Source organism: Carya illinoinensis, chromosome 1, assembly GCF_018687715.1.
Source record: "Carya illinoinensis cultivar Pawnee chromosome 1, C.illinoinensisPawnee_v1, whole genome shotgun sequence".
Classification (NCBI taxonomy): Eukaryota; Viridiplantae; Streptophyta; class Magnoliopsida; order Fagales; family Juglandaceae; genus Carya; species Carya illinoinensis.
In genome coordinates, this window is record NC_056752.1 from 56,444,502 (window position 1) to 56,467,149 (window position 22,648).

At 37.4% G+C, this 22,648-nt stretch overlaps 1 protein-coding gene and 1 pseudogene across 12 annotated transcripts; both read left to right on the top strand.

The window, feature by feature from the left end:
* Positions 1–2,855: 2,855 nt before the first annotated feature.
* Positions 2,856–22,459, top strand: LOC122291430 (mannose-1-phosphate guanylyltransferase 1-like). 12 transcript variants are annotated; one of them, XM_043099181.1, is made up of 7 exons: positions 2,878–3,054; positions 3,184–3,333; positions 5,390–5,557; positions 5,954–6,012; positions 6,130–6,369; positions 6,460–7,127; positions 7,408–7,602. In XM_043099181.1, exons 5-7 carry the CDS (start codon positions 6,133–6,135, stop codon positions 7,433–7,435), a joined length of 933 nt encoding a protein of 310 aa, XP_042955115.1. In that variant the 5' UTR covers positions 2,878–3,054; positions 3,184–3,333; positions 5,390–5,557; positions 5,954–6,012; positions 6,130–6,132; the 3' UTR covers positions 7,436–7,602. The 12 variants fall into 12 exon arrangements, with proteins under 12 accessions (XP_042955088.1, XP_042955083.1, XP_042955115.1 ...); XM_043099204.1 differs by having other exon boundaries at positions 5,425–5,591; XM_043099197.1 differs by having other exon boundaries at positions 5,425–5,557; positions 5,921–6,012.
* LOC122319277 lies at positions 10,277–10,914 on the top strand (annotated as a pseudogene).
* Positions 22,460–22,648: the final 189 nt, after the last annotated feature.

The following is a 22,648-nucleotide window of genomic DNA, read 5'->3' on the forward strand; positions in this document are numbered from 1 at the left end:
GGGACCCACATGAAAAAAAAAACTAACTTTTTATTCGTGAACCTCACTTTTTTTCAAAGCGATTATGTAATATTTACAATTCCACAATTATATGTAACATTGCTGTGAAAGAATATATGAGGGAAAGAGGGGAAAAAATGACAAGGGTATATGCAGTGACGTCGTTTTCCAGGAGTTCTCATAGTGTGTTGGGCATTCGGCTCATAATAGTAATGGGCTTCCCTTCGTTTCTATCTGTCAATGTAATGGGCTGCGATAGCCATATTACTTTCTGAAAATTTAGTTGGGCTTTTCAAGTGAATTCTTACCCGTAATTAAATAGATATAACGAACATTCTTTTTAATCAGATTCAGACAATTATTATTATTGAATTATTATTTATTATATATTTTTTATTATAAAATAATAATAAATACGTCACATTATATATAATAAGTTACAAGTGAGATAATAATATGGTGTATAATAAATTATGCCTATAATATATAATTACTTTTGGTTTATGTTGGTAAAGTTTTAATACATCTCAGCTACGTCTTTATTTGGTATAATAACACTCATGCATATATATATATAAATATATATATATAAGTAATACTATAAATTACATCATCACTTTACTTGTATCTTATTATATATGATATGATGCATTTATTATCTTTTGATCATAAAGAAACATATAATAAATAATCATTTAATGGTTGTAAATATGTTATATTTCACTTAGTGAGATACAAGTGAAATGATAGTATAATGTATATAATTTTCCTATATATATATATATATAAAGGTAATTACTAATTAGGTACTGTACCTAAGTTTAGGCCGCCCGCCTGCCCATTGTCTTAGAGATGGAGCAAAACCAAATCCATGGAACTTGCAATATATGTTGTCAAAGGGGACGCCCTCAAGCTCGGTCAACACGTGTAATGATAATTAGGTTATTTGCAATGTTGCATAGTCTTCCAGTCTTGCCTGATTATATACAAAATGAAAAAGAAGGGCTGAATGTGTGCAAATTTACTTATTTGCTGTTTAAATTATGAAACTATGATTAAGTCCAATTTGGATTGAGAAGTGATTTTAACACATTTCATCATTATAATTTTTTAAAGTTTCTACACAAAATACAAAAAATAATTCATTTTTTTAAAATCTCAATATATTTATTTAATTTAAATCTCAAAATAATAATAAGATTAAAAAAATTATTTTAACAATATTTTATTTAATCTTCAACTTTCATTTAAAACCATCTCATCTCGTCTAACTATTTAAACAAACTCTAAATCCAAAAAAAAAATTAAAAATTAAAAAATTAAAAACTTATAATGCTTTTTTTTGTGTTGACTGCATTGATGCTTAATACGTATATATATATATAAAAAAATCTAGTTACAAACACAACTGCACATTAATATGTACATTAATCTAATGTAATTGATTAAAAAGTAGATTTTATTAAAAACAATACTAATTTAAATTTTGAAAGTAAATAAATCAATATTAATACATAAATTAATACGTGGCTTTATTTGTACGTAACAAAATTATATATATTTATTAAAAGGCGGTCCATGATTTTTCTAGCAAATAAAAAATAGAAGTCAATTGAGCAGGATATATAGCACGAGATGTCCCGATAAAAATAAATTTTTAATACCTTTAAACATTTAAAAAAAATATTAATATCATTAAAAAAATATTTCTTAATCACTGAGTAAAAGAAATGGCAAGATCCAATTGAGACCCAAAAATTCATGAAAGTAGCATTTTTCCTATATTTTTTAAACTGTGTTCACCTCTCCCTGGACATAAATATTGATAAAAATTAGTGCATTAATGTTTGTTGAAAAAGGATTACTGCTAATCTTGTGTTAAAGTTGCGAAAAAAATCTCTTCAAAATTTTGATACATAGAATTTAAGAATTTCATATAAGAGATATAAACATGTAAAATGATAGTACAACATTTATCCATCATAGATTATAAGGGCATGCTTGGTGCCTAAGAAGAGATAAAAAATTATCATGATATCATTTCATCTCATCTCATCTCAAACATAATTTAAATATAAAATTTTCAAACTAATCATCATAACTTTTGCACACTTTCAAATAAATAAAAAAAATTCCAACATTTTCAAATCTCTAAATAAAAATAATATTATAAAATTATATTCTTACAATATCTTAATTTTATAACATTTTTTTATTCAACTTGTTCTTTCTCATTTTACAAAATTTAAAAAATATTCAACTTAAATTATCTCATTATTATTTATAAAATTCTCATCTAATCTCACTCCCAAAATCTGCCATAAAAGGCTAGATTTACAAAATATGATCAATAAGTACTTAATAATTGATGTTGGTTAGCAAGAGTTTGATTGGATTGGTTTAATGGATCTAAAAAAATCAATCATATCAATAGGTACAAAGTATATTTAACAAAAGTATAGGTAGTGATAATAGCTTGCTTTTGACAGACCTTACACTTTTCTCATTAATTTCATCTATGTCACGTCCAATTTAGTGTGATAAGTTATCTTTAGGTTTATTTTGGGAAATTTTAACGTATGTCATCAATATTGGTTAGATAAATGATTTAGTCACAAAATAATTTTATAAAAATCATATGACATATTGAATCGTAAAATTATTTTGGTTATAAAATAAATTTAACGCATCATATAAAATTATATCAATTTATAAATTTTATTTTATTAATTTTTATTGAACATGTAATACAGTTGGTTACATTGTATGCATTTTGACACCCAAATATATCTATCTCACATAAACGTACACAATCAAGATCCTCAAACAGCTTACTACAAGAAGAGTTTTAAGTTTTTAACGCGTTGTCGCGGTACGATTTTCATTCATTTCGGTAGACGATATCTGTAGTATCGTAATTGTACGAATTTTTTCCCAGAAAAGCAAAGGCGAAGCAGCAGCCAAAAATCAGAAGCACCCATGAAATTACGCTCGCCAAACAATGCCAGCCTTGTTCCTTTCCTTCAACCACAGTCAAAAGGCCAATCCAAACATGTTAGTTTTACTTTGTTTTATTGTTGGTTTATTTTTATTGGTCTGAATGAAATCTCGTCTGTTCGTTATGCGTGTGCTTATAAATATGAAATCCATCGAGCCCGAGCTCAACCAACCCTCTTTGTACAGCTCACACCCCTTCCCGACTGTACCAACCGTTGGGGGCGATTGAGAGCGAGAGAAAGAGGGCGAGGGGAACTTAATGAGTCGACTCTTTTTTCACTCGCCCTGATCTTGAGTTTAGGCTGCGTTCAGGATCTCGATCTGTTGAAATCTAAGGTATGAAATATTCTACGTTAATTTTGTTGCTAGTGTGTGCATTTGGGAAGTTTCTTCGGATCCGTGCTTCGAATTCTTTATGTCTACGGTGCTTTGGGCTCTACATGGAATCGTTTGGTTTGGTTTTTTGTGAGGTTTTGGTTAATTTTACAGTGTGTTTGGAATTTGATTTCCTGTTGAGTTGTGAATTACTTGCATTTAGGGGTGAGTTCGGTCCGGTCCGGGGAGGTTTTGTGGACCGGACCGGACCTATTCGGTCCAGGGTTTTCCCACCCTGGACCGGACCGAACTCCATCAGGACCGGTCCGGTCCGGTCCGGTCGGTCCATTCGGTCCAAGGTTGACTTTTATTTTTATTTTTATTTTTTTTTATGACATTTTTTTTAATATTTATGTAATTATATTGTAATATATTTAATATATATACATATAGTATTATATATATATTAGTAATATGCTAATACTATTAGTCTATTAGTAATAATACTATAACTAATAAATATATGTAATAATAACTATACTATAACTAATAACTATATGTAATAATAGTAATAGTGATAACTATATATTTATATAATATGCTAATATTTAATGACATTTTTTTTTAATATTTATGTAATTATATTGTAATATATTTAATATATATACATATAGTATACTATTATATATATATTAGTAATATGCTAATACTATTATATAAATAATATATATAAATAATATTTTTTTATTTTATTTTATTTCTATTCGGTCCGGTCCGGGGTGAAAAACTCCCGGACCGGGACCGGACCGAATCTTTTCGGTCCCTTAAAAAAGGGACCGGACCCAATTCGGTCCGGTCCGGTCCAAACAGTGCCGGTCCGGTCGGTTTTGCCGGTCCGGACCGGCCGATGCTCACCCCTACTTGCATTGATTGTTTTCGCTTCGCATCTTAGTTATATTTTGATGAATTGTGTGCATATTTTGAGCTCATTGTCATTTTGATAAATAGCTGCGTTAGTAAATTTAATTTTCATATTATGTCAGATCTGGTAAGGATCGTTGCTGCAGTCAATATTTTTTTTGTTTAATTATGGTTTTTTTTTTTTTTTTTTTTTAAGTTAGCATTTCAATTCTGCTTGGATTAGCCACTATGTTTTTTTTTTTTTTTTTTTTTTTTGATAAGTAGCCACTATGTTTTTTTTACCCATCTTCAGATAAATTTTCAGTGAAAAGAAATATTTATGTCAAAGTTATTGTCTCTTACATCAGTATATGAAGTTGTGTTTTGATTTCTGTTTATTTGAGACATGATTGTAGTTAGACACATGATTGTAGTTAGTTCTTACATTTCATGTCATACTCTAAACAAGGCCATAATTGAGAATTGAGATTCTTGAAGCCAATCTTGTCCCTTTCTTGAGAAATTCAAGTTGTTGTTTATTGGTTCAACTAATATTTTCAGAAGCAAGCCGAATGATGAAACACAAATGTTTGCGACACTGAAATGTTTGCAAGTTTTTTGGGCTTTGAGGTAAATGGCAAAGGAAGTTTTATGGGACAAATCAAACGTTTCAATCCTCTATTCAATGAGTGATAATTCAGACCTGTTAAATTGCTTGTCATTTACATGATAGCTATTTTTGCAATTACATCCTTATTGCATTCCATGTCTTGTATCGAGTAATTGATCACAAAGTGTCCTCATATAAGCTCCAGCCTGTGTCCTACCTGGAACTTGTCTTGGTTTTCACAATACTTGCTAAATCATTTGGATGGATTTTCACGCACTTTTTTCACCAATAGGATTTATTGTATGACACATGTTTTGCAATATACTAGTGTTCCTTCCTCTTTTATACCTCTTTTTCATTTGTCAAGCTTGATTCAACACCTGTCAGCTCAGGTTCAATCGCTTTGTCCTATGAGATAACTATGATTTCTTTCATTGTCATTTTAGATTTACAGTTGCCAATGGAGAATTCTGTATTAGTGCATTTATTGTTTGCATGGATATAGGAGACTGGAGGAATTATCAACCATTCATACGAAGATTTGCATTTGTTACTATTCTGTACCAGACTTTTTGCTAAGACTCTGACCGTGTAATCAACAGGCAAAGCAAGGGACATGTCACAATGAAGGCACTTATTCTTGTTGGAGGGTTTGGGACAAGGTTGAGGCCATTGACACTAAGTGTCCCTAAGCCGCTCGTTGATTTTGCTAACAAACCAATGATCCTTCATCAGGTATAACTTTGAGAGAGTTCTCTTTCTTCTGAAAGTAATTTATGTTCATCTATATCCATAACTTCGAAAAAAGCTTGTCTCCAAATTTCCCTCTTTAGTATAATTTGTCAGTTGCAAGCATTCCCTGTGAACTGTTTTGTTAGACAAACATTTCTTCTAATTTTCATGTTTGAGATTTATGATTGAGAAGAATCTCATTTGTGTTAAATTAAAAAATTGTTGAAGTGTTAAGAAAAGTTCAAATGCTTGACCAAGTACCATTGTGCTTCTTGGTCAGGCAGTTAACATCCCTCTTGTGGTGGTAAAGTTTGTATCCTCTCCCCACCTTCCCTATCTTCTCACTGTTGTTTGTATTAACTGTAGGTTGACATGTCTTTTGAAATTTTCCCCATATAGAGGCTCTGGAGGCTATTGGAGTCAGTGAAGTGGTTTTGGCTATCAATTATCAACCAGAGGTAAAGAAATGAGGGATTTCTTCATCCTACAATCATAGAATGGATATTCGATGCTCGAGAGATTAATTCTGCTAAAGTTTGGAGGACTACTAATGGGCTTACTCCTCATCTCTGCAGGTGATGTTGAACTTCTTGAAGGACTTTGAAGCAAAGCTTGGGATCAAGATCACATGCTCACAAGAGACCAAGCCACTTGGCACTGCTGGCCCTCTGGCTCTTGCTAGGGACAAGCTAATTGATGATTCTGGTGAGCCATTTTTTGTCCTTAACAGTGATGTTATCAGTGAATACCCACTTAAGGAAATGATTGCCTTCCACAAACACCATGGAGGGGAAGCTTCCATAATGGTCGCCAAGGTAAAACTTAAATATCACATCAATATTTTCTTGAAGACGTGTTGAAAAAGAGGCAAAGACGTCTGAAAATTATTTCTTCTTATCTTGTAGGTGGATGAGCCATCAAAATATGGTGTGGTGGTTATGGAAGAATCTACTGGTGAAGTTGAGAAATTTGTAGAAAAACCTAAACTATTTGTTGGCAACAAAATCAATGCTGGAATTTACCTGTTGAACCCCTCAGTTCTGGATAGAATTGAATTAAGGCCTACTTCAATTGAGAAAGAGGTATTTCCAAAGATTGCATCAGAGAAAAAGCTGTATGCTATGGTGCTACCAGGATTTTGGATGGATGTTGGGCAGCCGAGGGATTACATTACAGGGCTGAGACTCTACCTAGACTCATTGAGAAAGAAATCCCCATCAAAGTTGGCCACTGGCTCCCACATCGTGGGGAATGTTATAGTAGACGAGACCACCAAAATTGGTGAGGGGTGTCTGATTGGTCCTGATGTTGCAATTGGCCCTGGTTGTGTTGTTGAGTCAGGAGTTAGGCTCTCTTGCTGCACGGTAATGCAGGGAGTCCGCATCAAGAAGCATGCTTGCATTTCCAGCACTATCATTGGATGGCACTCCACAGTTGGGCAATGGGCCCGCGTGGAGAACATGACCATTCTTGGAGAAGATGTACACGTTTGTGATGAAATTTACAGTAATGGTGGTGTGGTTTTGCCCCACAAAGAGATCAAATCAAGAATTTGGAAGCCAGAGATAGTCATGTGAGTGGATGTTTGTGAAATTCATGTATCTTGTCTATAAGTTGTAAGTTATTTCATCTGAAATGTCTTTGTTTTGTTCTTATCTTCTATTCTCTACGAAGTGCAAGTCTCAGTTTCTGCAATTCTGGGTATGTGAGGTAAAATGTTGGGAGGGTCAGTGAGTTTTAGGAAGGGCATATTTATGCACATTGGTTGGACGTGTAAAATAAAACGATAAAATATTTAGGATTTGGGTGTACAAGGAAATAAATTATTTGTTGCTCTGTCGAACCTTGTGTAGGTGTAAACTTATCAAGAATCCAAGATGAATGGTGCAAAGAGTTTGTTATTCGATGAGATGTTCTTGAAGACACCTGAGCTGGCAGCATAGATTCGCCCGGTGGTACTCTTCTTTTCCAGCTTTACTTATTTATTTGCTTGTAGAATAAGACTCAAGTTATGGAAAAGAGAATATGCTTCTCGCCCTTGTCGTGAATGTTGATGCTTCTTTAACATATGTTACAATATAGAGAAGAATAACCAGTATGCCTTTTGAGTATGTCACTTTTTTTTTTTTTTTTACTAAACTTCGACTTTTTGCAATTTATCAAGTATTCACTTGTAAAATCGGGCATGCCAGTGACTTGGCTCAGAGTCCAGCTACTACACTATGTTATTGCTTTTCCAAACTTGTGATCTTGCAAGAGGGATTGTGAACCTCTCTAAAAATTATCTCAAAATAACAAGTGACAGTACACCTGCCATCTTTATCGCTCCCAACGGAGGATCTACCGACACCAGCGATGGTTCTATTATTTGTTTTTATGTGAACACTTTATTTCTATCTTTTTATAAGACAACCTCTTATTGTAAGACATGGGTAAGGACCAAGAAATTGGTCCCAAATAAACCTTTTTCTTTTTCTTTTTCTACCATTTTGCTCTATTATTTATTAATTTGGAGCATTTGTTGGGGAACCCACCCTCTCCTCATGTATAATCTTTTTAGTTTAATGCAGTTAAGCTTGTTTAAAAAAAAAAAAAATGGGGCATGCCTTGCGCAACCTCATTTACATGTAAAGGAGCAGGTTTTTGAACCTCGGATTGTAAACAAAGGATCGATATGGAAAAATTATATTTACTTTAACTTGGTACAAATGAGACGAATTAGAGTCTGAGGGTGTCATATTCTAACCACACCATCATAATTAATGGATTTGAGCAATTTGGCTAGAAATTCATTTTTGAACATATAAATATTCATATTTTTTTCTCTCTAAAATTTCAAGCAAACTAAAATATAAAGGAATGCGACAAGAATTTTGGATTATTATCCCGCAGGCTGCATCCATACATCACATGTGGGACTGTAGAATTTAGACAAGGAAAGTATTTCCATCGACTTGTATCATGTACAGAATATTTACAGAAATTTGATACATAACAGATGCCGTAACTTAGGCCTATGAGTTACAAATACAAATTTGAATAGGGAAGCTATGAAACGATTCGCTTAGTGTCTGTTAAACAAATAAATGAAACGGTGCGTTTCATTATCATGTAATAAGTCTGATATAAATGTGTTTTATGTGTAATTGCACTGCATTTTAATGTAGAGTTTTGCTACATATAAGCACAGTCGCGCACTAATCTGTGTACCAATACTGATTCATTCATACTTAAAATTTAAATTAATACTGTTTTCAATAAAATCTACTTTTTGACCAATCACATCATATTGGTGTACAGATTAGTGCACAATTATGCTTGCAACTATATTTTTCCTCTAATATAATTGCACCGTGAAGAATTAAAAGGGAAGCTGTGAAACGATTCGCTTAGTGTTTGTTAAGCAAATAAATAAAACGGTGCGTTCATTATCATGTAATGAATCTGATATGAGTGTATTTTATGTGTAATTGCACTGCGTTTCAATGTAAGCAGGTGGTGAAGGCCTCAAGCCTCGAGTATTATAAATAGGGTCCTTTACTCTCATATGAAATCATCAGAAAGTTTGTTGAAGTCATTTTGTAAGGAGTATTATAACACTCGTTCACTTTTACAAAATTTCTCATTTCATCTTTTCTTATTTCATTTAATTATTATAAATTTTTTAAATTTTCACACAAAATAAAATATAAACAATTCAACTTTTTCAAATTTTAAAATAAAAATAATATTATAAAAATAAATTCTAACAATATTTTATTCAACTTTCAAATTTTATCTCAACTCATCTCATCTCATATGCAAAAACAAATGAGACTCTTCTTCAAAAACTCTTCTCAAGAAATGAATGAATGGTTTTTGAGTGTTCCTTTCTCATCTAGTTTCATTTCCATTTTTGTTCTCGAATTCCTCCTCTCTGTTTGTTCCTTACACTACAGCTCACACCCCCTTCCCGACTGAACCGACCGTTGGGGGCGATTGAGAGCAAGCGAGAGAGGGCGAGGGGAACTTAGCGAGTTGTCACGACTCATAGGTGCTTGGGAGCAAGGCTTAAAAAAGGATGGTGGCTGGCAGTTTTTGGTTAGTGGTCGATGCTGAGTACTTGGTGCTATTGAAGAAGCAAATCAAGTATGAAGGAAGGGAAAATAACTGTTTTAACGGATTCTGTTGAGAGGGAAATCGAGTGGGTCTGCGACATGTAGTTAATAGAAGGGTTTTTAATAAAAAGATGTGTTTTGGCTTTCAGATTGAAGGCGGCAGGTCGTTTAGCGAGTTGAAATTGTAATAAGGGATGCGTTTAATGTTTTAGTTGTTGCGTTTTAAAGTTTAGTGAAATGGTGAGTTTCGATGCTTGTAGTGTAAGGCCGCGTTTAGCAATTTACTTGCAGCAGAAGCCGACCCTTGTAAAAAGATTCTAGAATCATTTGAATTTTTGAGTTCGGGAGGTTGAGAATTCCTCAAAGATTCTCTGTCAAGATTCACTAATGGAATCTTGTGTTTGATCATGTTTGAGATTTATGATTGAGAAGCATCTCATTTGTGTTAAATTTTAAAATAGTCGAAGTGTTAAGAAAAGTTCAAAAGCTTGACCAAGTACCATCGTGCTCGTTGGTTAGGCAGTGAGCATCCCTCTTGTGGTATTAAAGTTTGTATCCTCTCTCCACATTCCCTGTCTTCTCGCTGTTGTTTGTGTTAACTGTAGGCTGACATGTTTTTTTAACTTTTCCCCAGATAGAGGTTCTGGAGGCTATTGGAGTCAGTGAAGTGGTTTTGGCTATCAATTGTCAACCAGAGGTGAAGAAATGAAGGATTTCTTCTCACTACAATCATAGAATGGATATTCGATGTTCAAGAGATTAATTCTGCTAAAGTTTGGAGGACTACTAATGGACTTACTCCTCATTTCTGCAGGTGATGTTGAACTTCTTGAAGGACTTTGAAGCAAAGCTTGGGATCAAGATCACATGCTCCGAAGAGACCGAGCCACTTGGCATTGCTGGTCCTCTAGCTCTCGCTAGGGACAATCTGATATATGATTCTGGTGAACCATTTTTTATCCTTAACGGTGTGTTATCAATGAATACCCACTTAAGGAAATGATTGTCTTCCACAACACCATAGAGGGGAAGCTTCCATAATGGTCACCAAGGTAAAAGTTAAATATCGCATCGTTATTTTCTTGGAGACATCGTGAAACACAGACAGATGTCTGAAAATCATTTCTTCTTATCTTGTAGGTGATGAGCCATCAATATATGGTGTGGTGGTTATGGAAGAATCTCCTGGTGAAGTTGAGAAATTTGTGGAAAAACTACAACTATTTGTTGGCAACAAAATCAATGCTGGAATTTACCTGTTGAACCCCTCAGTTCTGGATAGAATTGAACTAAAGGCCTACTTCAATTGAGAAAGAGGTCTTTTCAAAGATTGCAGCAGAGAAAAAGCTATATGCTATGATGCTACCAGGATTTGGGATGGACGTTGGACAGCCGAGGGATTACATTACAGGGCTGAGACTACCTAGACTCGTTGAAAAAGAAATGCCTATCAAAGTTGGCCACTGGCTCCCACATCGTGGGGAATGTTATAGTAGACGAGACTGCCACGTTATACCCTTGGTGAGGCCGTATACTATTATTAAACCAATGATGGGGCTGTATGTCACTATTATACCCCATGACAGGTCGTATCAGAAAAAAAACAGAACATTAGAATCAGGCTTTTATCAGAATATCAGAATATAGATTCAGAGTCTCATACCAAAGTTTTTAAATGCCACGTTATATCAAAACTAAGTACTGAATAGATTTGAATCATTTAACATGTTCGACATAAAATAGAATCAAAACATCTTCATCTATTCACAGCAAAACTTTTAAATCTCATGAGTAAGAACATTTGTATTTCATCAAAACAGAACTCTTTAAAAAGACTCATATTCACTCTTACTCAATTCAGAAATAGAATGCACAAAAATTGGCTCATATCTACACCAGTCATAATAGAATACACATTCTCTTATCAGAATTTATGTATATGCAGAACAAAAATTTGAGGTGGTTTTCAGATTTCTTCTAAAAAACAAACACGTATATTTTTAAAGTCAATCTCATTTCATTTCTTTATACAAAACAAGTATATGAACTCCACTTACTTGGACTTCTTAACTTTTCAGAATCTCCTTAACAAAGCTGAACAAAATAATCGCTACCTATAAAATAATCACATAATTTTCATAAATTTTCAGTCAAACACGTATTTCGATATTCAAACCTAAAATGCTAAAACTAACCTATCTTAATTCCTCAATACCTAAAAATTTCCATATCCCTAAAATATCATCACTTCTTCAATTCATCGATATCTACTTAATCTCTCTGACTAAAACATTAAATTCTAAATTATTTACCACTGAGGTCTAACTATAAGAATTTAATACTAGGTAATATAATTACATAAAAATCTATTAAAAATAAACAACAAAACTTTTTATTTAATAAAAATATAATTAACTAGTTTCTTTTCTAAAGGGGTTAAAAATAATATTTTGCACTTACTACACTTCAAAAATTCATATTTTAAAACAATATATTATTTCAAAACTCTCTTTATTATCTTCATAGGTTATATTTCAATCTATAGGTTGTAACTTAAAAACAATATATCTTTATAATTTTTTTTAGGAACAAAATAAAATTCTAATTTTATTGATAGGCCTCACAAGAAAACTATAATTACATCTAGACTCTGGGATATACAATGGATCAATAAAAAAAACCCAGGAGTAAAAACCAGCTAACCAACCTAAACAATCACTATTGCAAATTTCAAAACTCTCAATTATCTTTATAGGTTATAACTTAAAAATAAAACTCTTTCGCAAAACCAAACTGTACTTATAAAATCCACCAAAGAAGCGGGTATTTTAGGAAAATAGTGATAAAATGCATGGGCTTATAAGGAAGTTGAAACTAACAGCCTCAAGAACTAAAACCATGAGGACATGCGCATGACAGAACCAAACTCACCGAGGGAGGAAGGGCTGCGACGGAGCTGGGCGGCCAAGGATAAAACGCCCCCAAGCTGGCGGCTGCGCACTGAGTGAGAGAGAGTGATGAGAGAATTTTACGTCGGGAAGGAGGGCAGTGAAATATGTTGAAATCAACCCAAGTGTAAGTGTGAGTGTGAAATGAGTTTGGGTTTGCAGCCACCAACTCATGCTCACCCACCACCACCCACCACCACCTACCATAGTTAGGCCACCCACCCTCTCCCAAGTCAGAAGAAGCTGCAACAGGTGGGCTGCTCTTCTCCTATAAATAGAAGAGAGCTCTGAAGATAAAAAGCAGTGGGTAAAAGAGAGGAAGAGGAACGTGAGAGAGAGAAATAGAATTTTGTAGAGTGTTTTGTAAATCTCGTACAAATTCTATAAAAGAGGCTCCAGTGGACGTAAGCAATTTGCTGAATCACTTTAAAATTATTTTGTGTGATTTTCGGACAGACCGGAGGCACAACAATTGGTATCGGAGCTCTGGTTCGAGCTGTCCAAAAATTCAAGTTGTTCAAAATCAATTTTTGACAACTCCAGGGTGTTCCTCGCGTTGAGACGAATCCGTTGCCGCAAACGGAATCGAAAACGGAGGTCGGAGTAGCTCACACGCGCCCCTAGAAGGTCCGCGCGTGCACTGCTGTCATCCACGCGCCTCCACGCGCGTCGGAGGAAGAAGACGACTGAACCACACGCGCCCACGCGCCCTCACGCGCTCCCACGCGCCCTACAAAGGTTCAGCGCGTGACTGACACACGCCTCACGCGCTCCCCACTCGCAGACAGTACTGTACCGCGTGTAGTCCACGCGCCTACTCGCCGCCCACGCGCACTGTTCAGCGCGTGCATCCCACGCTCCAGACAGATCACAACCGTCCGTTTTTCAGATCCAATTTCGGCTTGATCTAAGCCATTCGGAGTCCGATTTCAACAATCAAATAGTGCTTTCTTACTATTTGGATCGTTCCGGACTCATCCGTACGGTTAGAATTTTGAAATTTTGAGTCTAAATTTTTTAAAATTCAAATGGAAGGATCTGGAAGAGACAGGAGCTCTGAACATGCCAGTAGCTCGGGACGTCGGTCCACTGTGTCAAATGCCAAGTTTGAAGTTGAAAAGTTCGATGGAACAAGCAACTTCGGCATGTGGCAATGTGAAGTCATGGACGTGTTGATCCAACAAGAGTTGGATATTGCGTTGGGAGGAAAGCCAGATGATATGACTGATCAGGGTTGGAAGAAGCTTAGTACTCAAGCTTGTAGTACAATTCGATTATGCCTTACCAAAGAACAAAAGTATTTTGTCATGAGAGAGACAGATGCTAGGGTACTTTGGCAGAAATTGGAGGATAAATTCATGAAGAAGAGCATTGAGAGCCGTTTGCACTTGAAGAAGAAGCTCTTCAGATTCCAATTTCGTGAAGGTATTTCAATGTCTGAACATCTGAATAATTATAATCAAATTCTTGCTGATTTGTTAAACTTGGATGTTAAAATCGAAGATGAAGATAAGGCTTTACTACTGTTGAATTCCTTGCCTGATACATATGAGCATTTAATTACTACTCTATTGTATGGGAAGGAAAAGATTAGTTTTGAAGATGTATGTAGCTCTTTAATTAGCAATGAGTACCGGAGAAAAGATAAACAGGTACATCAAGATACATCAAGTGAAGCGCTAACAGCAAGGGGGAGACCACAGTCAAGGTATCTCGGAAGGAGGAAAGGTTTTCATTCGAAAACCCGAGCCACATCGCGTGGTTCATCAGTCGGCAGAAAACTCGTCAGAGATGAGTGTTCCTTTTGTCACAACAAAGGACACTGGAAGAAGGATTGTCCCAACCGGAAGGGACAACAGTAGAATCAACCCAACACAGCCAATGTCGTGGACAGAGATGACGAGTCAGATTTTGCCTTGGCAAGTTCATCATCCATTTGTCGTTCCGATGAATGGATTATGGATTCCGGATGTACCTATCATATGTGTCCCAATCGGGACTGGTTTACTGACTTCACAAAGATTGATGGTGGAGCAGCACTTATGGGCAATGATAGTGCCTGTAAGACTCAAGGAGTAGGTAGCATTCGGTTAAAGCTGCACGATGGCAGCGTCAAGACTCTGACAGAAGTTCGGTACGTTCCGGACTTGCGGAAGAATCTCATCTCACTGGGATCTCTGGATTCAAAGGGATTCAGAATCGCCATTGAAGATGGAACTCTCAAAGTACTAATGGGAGTTCGGGTGGCAATGAAGGGTTTGAGGCGAGGAAACTTGTACTTTTTGCAAGGAAGTACTGTTGATGGAAGAGCTTCCACAGGCTGTGAGAAGCTAGATGAGACTGATGCCGACACCACCAGTCTTTGGCATATGCGTATGGGACACGCAGGAGAAAAAGCTTTGCAAACACTGGTGAAGCAAGGCTTACTCAAAGGTGCCAAGACATGTAAACTGTCTTTCTGTGAGCACTGTGTATTGGGGAAGCAGAGGCGGATCAAGTTTGGAACCGCAGTACACAATACACAGGGAATTCTTGACTATGTGCATTCCGATGTTTGGGGACCTACCCAAAATGCATCTTTGGGAGGTAAACATTGGTTTGTAACTTTTGTTGATGATTATTCTCGTCGTGTGTGGGTGTATACGATGAAGAACAAAGATGAAGTGCTGAAAATCTTCCTTGATTGGAAGAAAATGGTTGAGACTCAGACCGGCAGGAAGATCAAGCGGCTCAGATCTGATAATGGAGGTGAGTACACTTCAGACCCCTTCATGGAAGTATGCCGGAGAGAGGGAATTGTCAGACATTTCACGGTACGAGGTACACCGCAGCAGAACGGTGTGGCAGAACGAATGAATCGTACTTTATTAGAGAAAGTGCGATGTATGTTGCTGAATGCTGGATTCAGTAAACAATTTTGGGCTAAAGCTGTGACCTATGCCTGTCACCTCATTAACCGACTACCAGCAGCTGCCAATAATGGGAAGACGCCCATTGAAATGTGGAGAGGTAAACATGCTACTGATTATGACTTTTTACACATTTTTGGATGTCCTGCTTACTATCATGCTAAAGAAAGTAAGCTTGATCCTAGAGCCAAGAAAGCAAAATTCTTGGGCTTTAGTATCGGTGTAAAAGGGTATAGACTCTGGTGTGTAGAGTCCAAAAAGGTAATCATCAGTAGAGATGATACATTCAACGAATCTGAGATGCTTAAGTCACATAAGCATAAAGATTCCAGTGAAGGCAGCAGTGATGGCGAAACATTAGATGATTCGCAGAGTGTGGAGTTTATTACTTCAAAGAAGTTGGGAAAGCATGGACAAGATGAGGTTGATAATCCAGTCATAGTACCTCCAAGTCAACCTGAGTCAATAGCAACCAACAGACCGAGACGAGAGAAACGTGTACCGATACGTTATTCAGACTATGTGACATATGCATTACCAGCTGAAGGGGGTGAGATCCCAACCACTTACAGAGAAGCCGTACAGTCCAGTGAACAAGTTGAATGGACAAAGGCGATGAATGAAGAGATGCAGTCTCTTCACCAGAACCAGACTTGGGAGCTTGTGCCGCTTCCAAAAGGAAAGAAGACAATTGGCTGTAAGTGGATCTTCAATCAGAAAGATGATCAAGCTGCTAAAAATGGAGTGAGATACAAAGCTAGGTTGGTAGCCAAGGGCTATGCTCAGACAGAGGGAATTGACTACAGTGAAGTATTCTCTCCTGTTGTGAAACATTCATCCATTCGGATATTGTTAGCTTTGGTTGCACAATATGATCTTGAGTTAGCACAGCTTGATGTAAAGACAGCTTTCTTACATGGTGATCTGGAAGAGGAGATTTATCTGTCTCAACCAGAAGGATTCAAAGAAGCTGGCAAAGAGAATTGGGTATGCAGTCTGAAGAAGTCTCTCTATGGCTTGAAGCAGTCACCTCGACAATGGTACAAGCGTTTCGACCGCTTTATGTTGGATCTGAAATACACTCGTTGCCAATACGATCATTGTGTATATTTCAGAAAACTTGCAAATGGATCTTTCATTTATTTGCTTTTATATATAGATGATATGTTAATTGCATGTAAAAGCAAGGGGGAGATAGATCGCTTAAAAACTCAGTTAAGTAATGAGTTTGAAATGAAAGATCTAGGAGAAACACGAAGAATACTGGGAATGGAGATCAGCAGAGATAGGGTGAAAGGTATAGTTCACCTTACTCAGAAACAGTATCTGAAGAGAATACTGCAACGATTCAACATCGACTCGAAGACGAAGCCGGTGAGTACTCCTATGGCCCCATATTTCAAGCTCAGTGCATTGCAGTCTCCTAAAACCGATGAAGAGCGAGACTACATGAAGAATGTACCATATGCAAGTGTTGTTGGAAGCTTAATGTATGCCATGGTGTGTACACGACCTGATATCTCCCAGGCCGTTAGCTTGGTTAGTCGCTATATGCATAATCTTGGAAAGGTTCATTGGCATGCGGCTAAGTGGATTCTACGGTATATTGCGGGGACCGTAGATGTTGGTTTGAGGTTCGAGAAGAGTGAAGATAGTCTAGTAACTGGATATGTTGACTCAGACTATGCAGGTGATCTTGACAAACGTCGATCGACAACTGGTTATGTGTTCACTATGGCTGGAGGACCAGTTAGTTGGCGATCAACTTTGCAGTCAACAATTGCACTATCATCAACTGAGGCTGAATACATGACTGTAACAGAAGCCATGAAAGAAGCTATTTGGTTACAGGGATTGGTAACAGATTTGGGCTTTGAGCAGCAAGAGGTTACCGTTTACTGTGACAGTCAAAGTGCAATTCATTTGGCCAAGAATCAAGTATATCACTCTCGAACAAAACATATAGATGTCAGATTTCACTTTGTACGTGAAATATTGGAAGAAGATGACATCAAATTTCAGAAGATTGGCACTGAAGATAATCCAGCAGATATGTTGACGAAGGTCGTCACAGGGATCAAGTTCCAACACTGTTTGGACTTGATCAGTATTGAACACTGCTGAGCACCCTCGGGTGCATTGGAGCGTATTCGATAGCAGAAGTCTCTCATGTCAAAGAATGTGGTGCATTCATTTGAAGAATGAATCAGTTTGTAAACATCCTGGTATGGCACACTTGGGTGGAGGGGGTGATTGTTGAAATCAACCCAAGTGTAAGTGTGAGTGTGAAATGAGTTTGGGTTTGCAGCCACCAACTCATGCTCACCCACCACCACCCACCACCACCTACCATAGTTAGGCCACCCACCCTCTCCCAAGTCAGAAGAAGCTGCAACAGGTGGGCTGCTCTTCTCCTATAAATAGAAGAGAGTTCTGAAGATAAAAAGCAGTGGGTAAAAGAGAGGAAGATGAACGTGAGAGAGAGAAATAGAATTTTGTAGAGTGTTTTGTAAATCTCGTATAAATTCTATAAAAGAGGTTCCAGTGGACGTAAGCAATTTGCTGAATCACTTTAAAATTATTTTGTGTGATTTTCGGACAAACCGGAGGCACAACAAAATAGAGTGTATCGTGTAGATAAAAAGGGACCTTACTGAGACGGATACGGCGGACAGGGGTGGCACAGTTGGCGGATTCTGGGTGGTTTCCGGAGAGAAATGGTGGCTGTCCAAGACAACTGTAGCCCCGTTGGATCGTCGTTGCCACTGGTTCGTGCATGGTGGTTCGTCGCGTGAAGCGGTGCAACTCGGCTGGATCACGGGACGCGGCGGTGTGCTCTGTGTGTGATGCAGGTGGTTTTCTCCCGGTCTGGATTTATAGTAGGCAGCGAGAGGTGGCACTCGGAGAGGTTGAGGCGTTGGGCATGGAAAGGGAACTAAGGTGCTCTGTTTTTACTGAATAAAACAGGGGACTGCTTGGACGAGGACAAGGACGTGGGCGGTGGTGAGATCGTGGGGGTGCCACGCCGTAAGAGGGAGGAGGAGTATTGTGGAGGACCGGAGGTCTTGGCAGCGGCGTGAAGTTTAGCAGTGGCTACTTCGGTGGTGGTGGTGAAGGGACGCCAACAGGAGAGGCTTGGCTTTGGGGATGCTAGTGCTCGGTCAGTGGTGGTTTAGTGGTGCAACGATGAACAAGGAACTGCCGTGGTCTAGAAAAACAACACCGTGAAGGCTTCATGATTATGCGAGGAAAATCTGGAGAAAATGTGTGTAGCGGCAGTTTCTAAATGCAGAAGAAAAAATATACAAGTGCCTTTATATATAGATCAGATAACTGGAAAACCTTAGACGGGAAAAAAAAGAGGGATAACGTGCATGGCGTGGAAACTGCTCCCTGGCGGTTTGGGCTTTCCGGTGTGTTTTGTGAGGCAGTTATGGGAGGTTCAAAAGGGCATTGTGGATGGATACGGTCGGAGGTAAAATTTCAGAAACGTGTGGGGTTCGGTTTCTTTTTAATTTTTGAACGTGGAGGGGCGGCTAGAGATATAGAGATATGCTTGTAAGTGGGCATTTATCCGTTCGGTTTGCTGCTGCAAGATGGGGCTGGGTGTATGCAAGGTGCGAAACTTACGTGCACGTGTGGTGTAAAGCAAGTAGAAATTAACTAAAATTTGAAATTAAAAAGATCCATCTTAATGCACGAAAAATACATAAATATAAAAGATATCTGTTTAAAATTTTAATGAGAATGAGAATCTAGAGTTATAGCCCTAATTCGTTTGAAATTGATAATAACGTTTTAAAAAATAAAAAAAGTTACATCACACCCCTTCCCGACCGTACCGACCGTTGGGGGCGATTGAGAGCGAGAGAAAGAGGGCGAGGGGAACTTAGCGAGTCGACTCTTTTTTCACTCTCCCTGATCTTGAGTTTAGGCTGCGTTCAGGATCTCGATCTGGTGAAATGTAGGGTAATATTCTACGTTAACTTTGTTGCTAGTGTGTGCATTTGGGAAGTTTCTTCGGATCCGTGCTTCGAATTCTTTATGTCAACGGTGCTTTGGGCTCTGCATGGAATCGTTTGGTTGGGTTTTTTGTGAGGTTTTGGTTAATTTTACAGTGTGTTTGGAATTTGATTTCCTGTTGAGTTGTGAATTACTTGCATTGATTGTTTTCGCTTCGCATCTTCGTTGTATTTTGATGAATTGTGTGCATATTTTGAGCTCATTGTCATTTGATAAAAAGCTGCGTTAGTAAATCTAATTTGCATATTATGTCAGATCTGGTAATGATTGTTGCTGCAGACAATATTTTGTTTGTTTAATTATGGTTTTTTTTTAAGTTAGCATTCCGATTCTGCTCGGATTAGCCACTATGTTTTTTTTCCCCTTCTTCAGATAAATTTCCAGTGAAAAGAAATAGTTATGTCAAAGTTCTTGTCTGTTACATCAGTAGATGAAGTTGTATTTTGATTTCTGTTTATTTGACACATGATTGTAGTTAGTTCTTACATTTCATGTCATACTCTAAACAAGGCCCTAATTGAGAATTGCTTGCCATTTACATGATAGCTATTTTTGCAATTACATCCTTATTACATTCCATGTCTTGTATCGAGTAATTGATCACAAAGTGTCCTCATATAAGCTCCAGCCTGTGTCCTACCTGGAACTTGTCTTGGTTTTCACAATACCTGCTAAATCATTTCAATGGATTTTCACACACTTTTTTCAGCCATAGGATTTATCGTATGACACATGTTTTGCAATATACCGGTGTTCCTTCCTCTTTTCTACCTCTTATTCATTTGTCAAGCTTGATTCAACACCTGTCAGCTCAGGTTCAACAGCTTGGTCGTCCTGTGAGATAACTATGATTTCTTTCATTGTCATTTTAGATTTACAGTTGCCAATGGAGAATTCTGTATGAGTGCATTTATTGTTGGCATGGATATAGGAGAGTACTGGAGAAATTTATCAACCATTCATATGACGATTTGCATTTGTTACCATTCTGTACTAGACTTTTTGCTAAGACTCTGACCGTGTAATCAACTGGCAAAGCAAGGGACATATCACAATGAAGGCACTTATTCTTGTTGGAGGGTTTGGGACAAGGCTAAGGCCATTGACATTAAGTTTCCCAAAGCCGCTCGTTGATTTTGCTAACAAACCAATGATCCTTCATCAGGTATAAATTTGAGAGAGTTCTCTTTCTTTTGAAAGTAATTTATGTTCGTCTATATCCATAACTTCGAAAAAAGCTTGTCTTCAAATTGCTCTCTTTAGTATAATTTGTCAATTGAAAGCATTCGCTGTGAACTGGTTTGTTAGACAAACATTTCTTCTAATTTTCATGTTTGAGATTTATGATTGAGAAGCATCTCATTTGTGTTAAATTTAAAAATAGTCGAAATGTTAAGAAAAGTTCAAATGCTTGACCAAGTACCATCGTGCTCCTTGGTCAGGCAGTGAGCATCCCTCTTGTGGTAATAAAGTTTGTATCCTCTCCCGACCTTCCCTATCTTCTCGTTGTTGTTTGTGTTAACTGTAGGTTGACATGTCTTTTGAACTTTTTCCCAGATAGAGGCTCTGGAGGCTATTGGAGTCAGTGAAGTGGTTTTGGCTATCAATTATCAACCAGAGGTGAAGAAATGAGGGATTTCTTCTCACTACAATCGTAGAATGGATATTTGATGCTCAAGAGATTAATTCTGCTAAAGTTTGGAGGACTACTAATGGGCTTACTCCTCATTTCTGCAGGTGATGTTGAACTTCTTGAAGGACCTTGAAGCAAAGCTTGGGATCAAGATCACATGCTCACAAGAGACCGAGCCACTTGGCACTGCTGGTCCTCTTGCTCTTGCTAGGGACAAACTAATAGATGATTCTGGTGAGCCATTTTTTGTCCTTAACAGTGATGTTATCAGTGAATATCCACTTAAGGAAATGATTGCCTTCCACAAACACCATGGACGGGAAGCTTCGATAATGGTCACCAAGGTAAAACTTAAATATCACATCGATATTTTTTGAAGACATCATGAAACACAGAGACAGACGTCTGAGAATCATTTCTTCTTATTTTGTAGGTGGATGAGCCATCAAAATATGGTGTGGTGGTTATGGAAGAATCTACTGGTGAAGTTGAGAAATTTGTAGAAAAACCAAAACTATTTGTTGGCAACAAAATCAATGCTGGAATTTACCTATTGAACCCCTCAGTTCTGGATAGAATTGAACTAAGGCCTACTTCAATTGAGAAAGAGGTCTTTCCAAAGATTGCAGCAGAGAAAAGGCTGTATGCTATGGTGCTTCCAGGATTTTGGATGGATGTTGGACAGCCGAGGGATTACATTACAGGGCTGAGACTCTACCTAGACTCATTGAAAAAGAAATCTCCATCAAAGTTGGCTGCTGGCTCCCACATCGTGGGGAATGTTATAGTAGACGAGACCGTCAAAATTGGCGAAGGGTGTCTAATTGGGCCTGATGTTGCAATTGGCTCCGGTTGTGTTGTTGAGTCAGGAGTTAGGCTCTCTCGCTACACGGTAATGCGGGGAGTCCGCATCAAGAAGCATGCTTGCATTTCCAGCAGTATCATTGGATGGCACTCCACAGTTGGGCAATGGGCCCGCTTAGAGAACATGACCATTCTTGGAGAAGATGTGCACGTTTGTGATGAAATTTACAGTAATGGTGGTGTTGTTTTGCCCCACAAAGAAATTAAATCTAACATTTGGAAGCCCGAGATAGTCATGTGAGAGAATGTTTGTGAAATTCGTGTATCTTGTCAATTTCTGCAATTCTGGGTGATGTGAGGTAAAATGTTGGGAGGGTCAGTGAGTTTTATGAAGGACATATTTATGCACATTGGTGGGAAGTGTAAAATAAAACGAAAAAATATGTAGGATTTGAGCGTACAAAGAAATAAATTATTTGTTGATCTGTCGAGCCCTGTGTAGGTGTTAACTTATCAAGAATCCAAGATGAATGGTGGAAAGAGTTTGTTATCCGATGAGATGTTCTTGGAGACACCTGAGCTGGCAGCATAGATTCGGCCGGTGGTACTCTTCTTTTCCAGCTTTACTTATTTGCTTGTTTAAGACTCGAGTTATGGAAAAGAGAATAGGCTTCTCGCCT

Excerpts from the sequence above, each read along its gene's own strand:
- LOC122291430 (XM_043099154.1), top strand. The coding sequence starts at position 20,586 with ATGAAGGCACTTATTCTTGTTGGAGGGTTTGGGACAAGGCTAAGGCCA. Across the intron at positions 21,152-21,268 it reads CTATCAATTATCAACCAGAG|GTGATGTTGAACTTCTTGAA; the intron begins GTGAAGAAATGA and ends TCATTTCTGCAG. Across the intron at positions 21,509-21,597 it reads CTTCGATAATGGTCACCAAG|GTGGATGAGCCATCAAAATA; the intron begins GTAAAACTTAAA and ends CTTATTTTGTAG.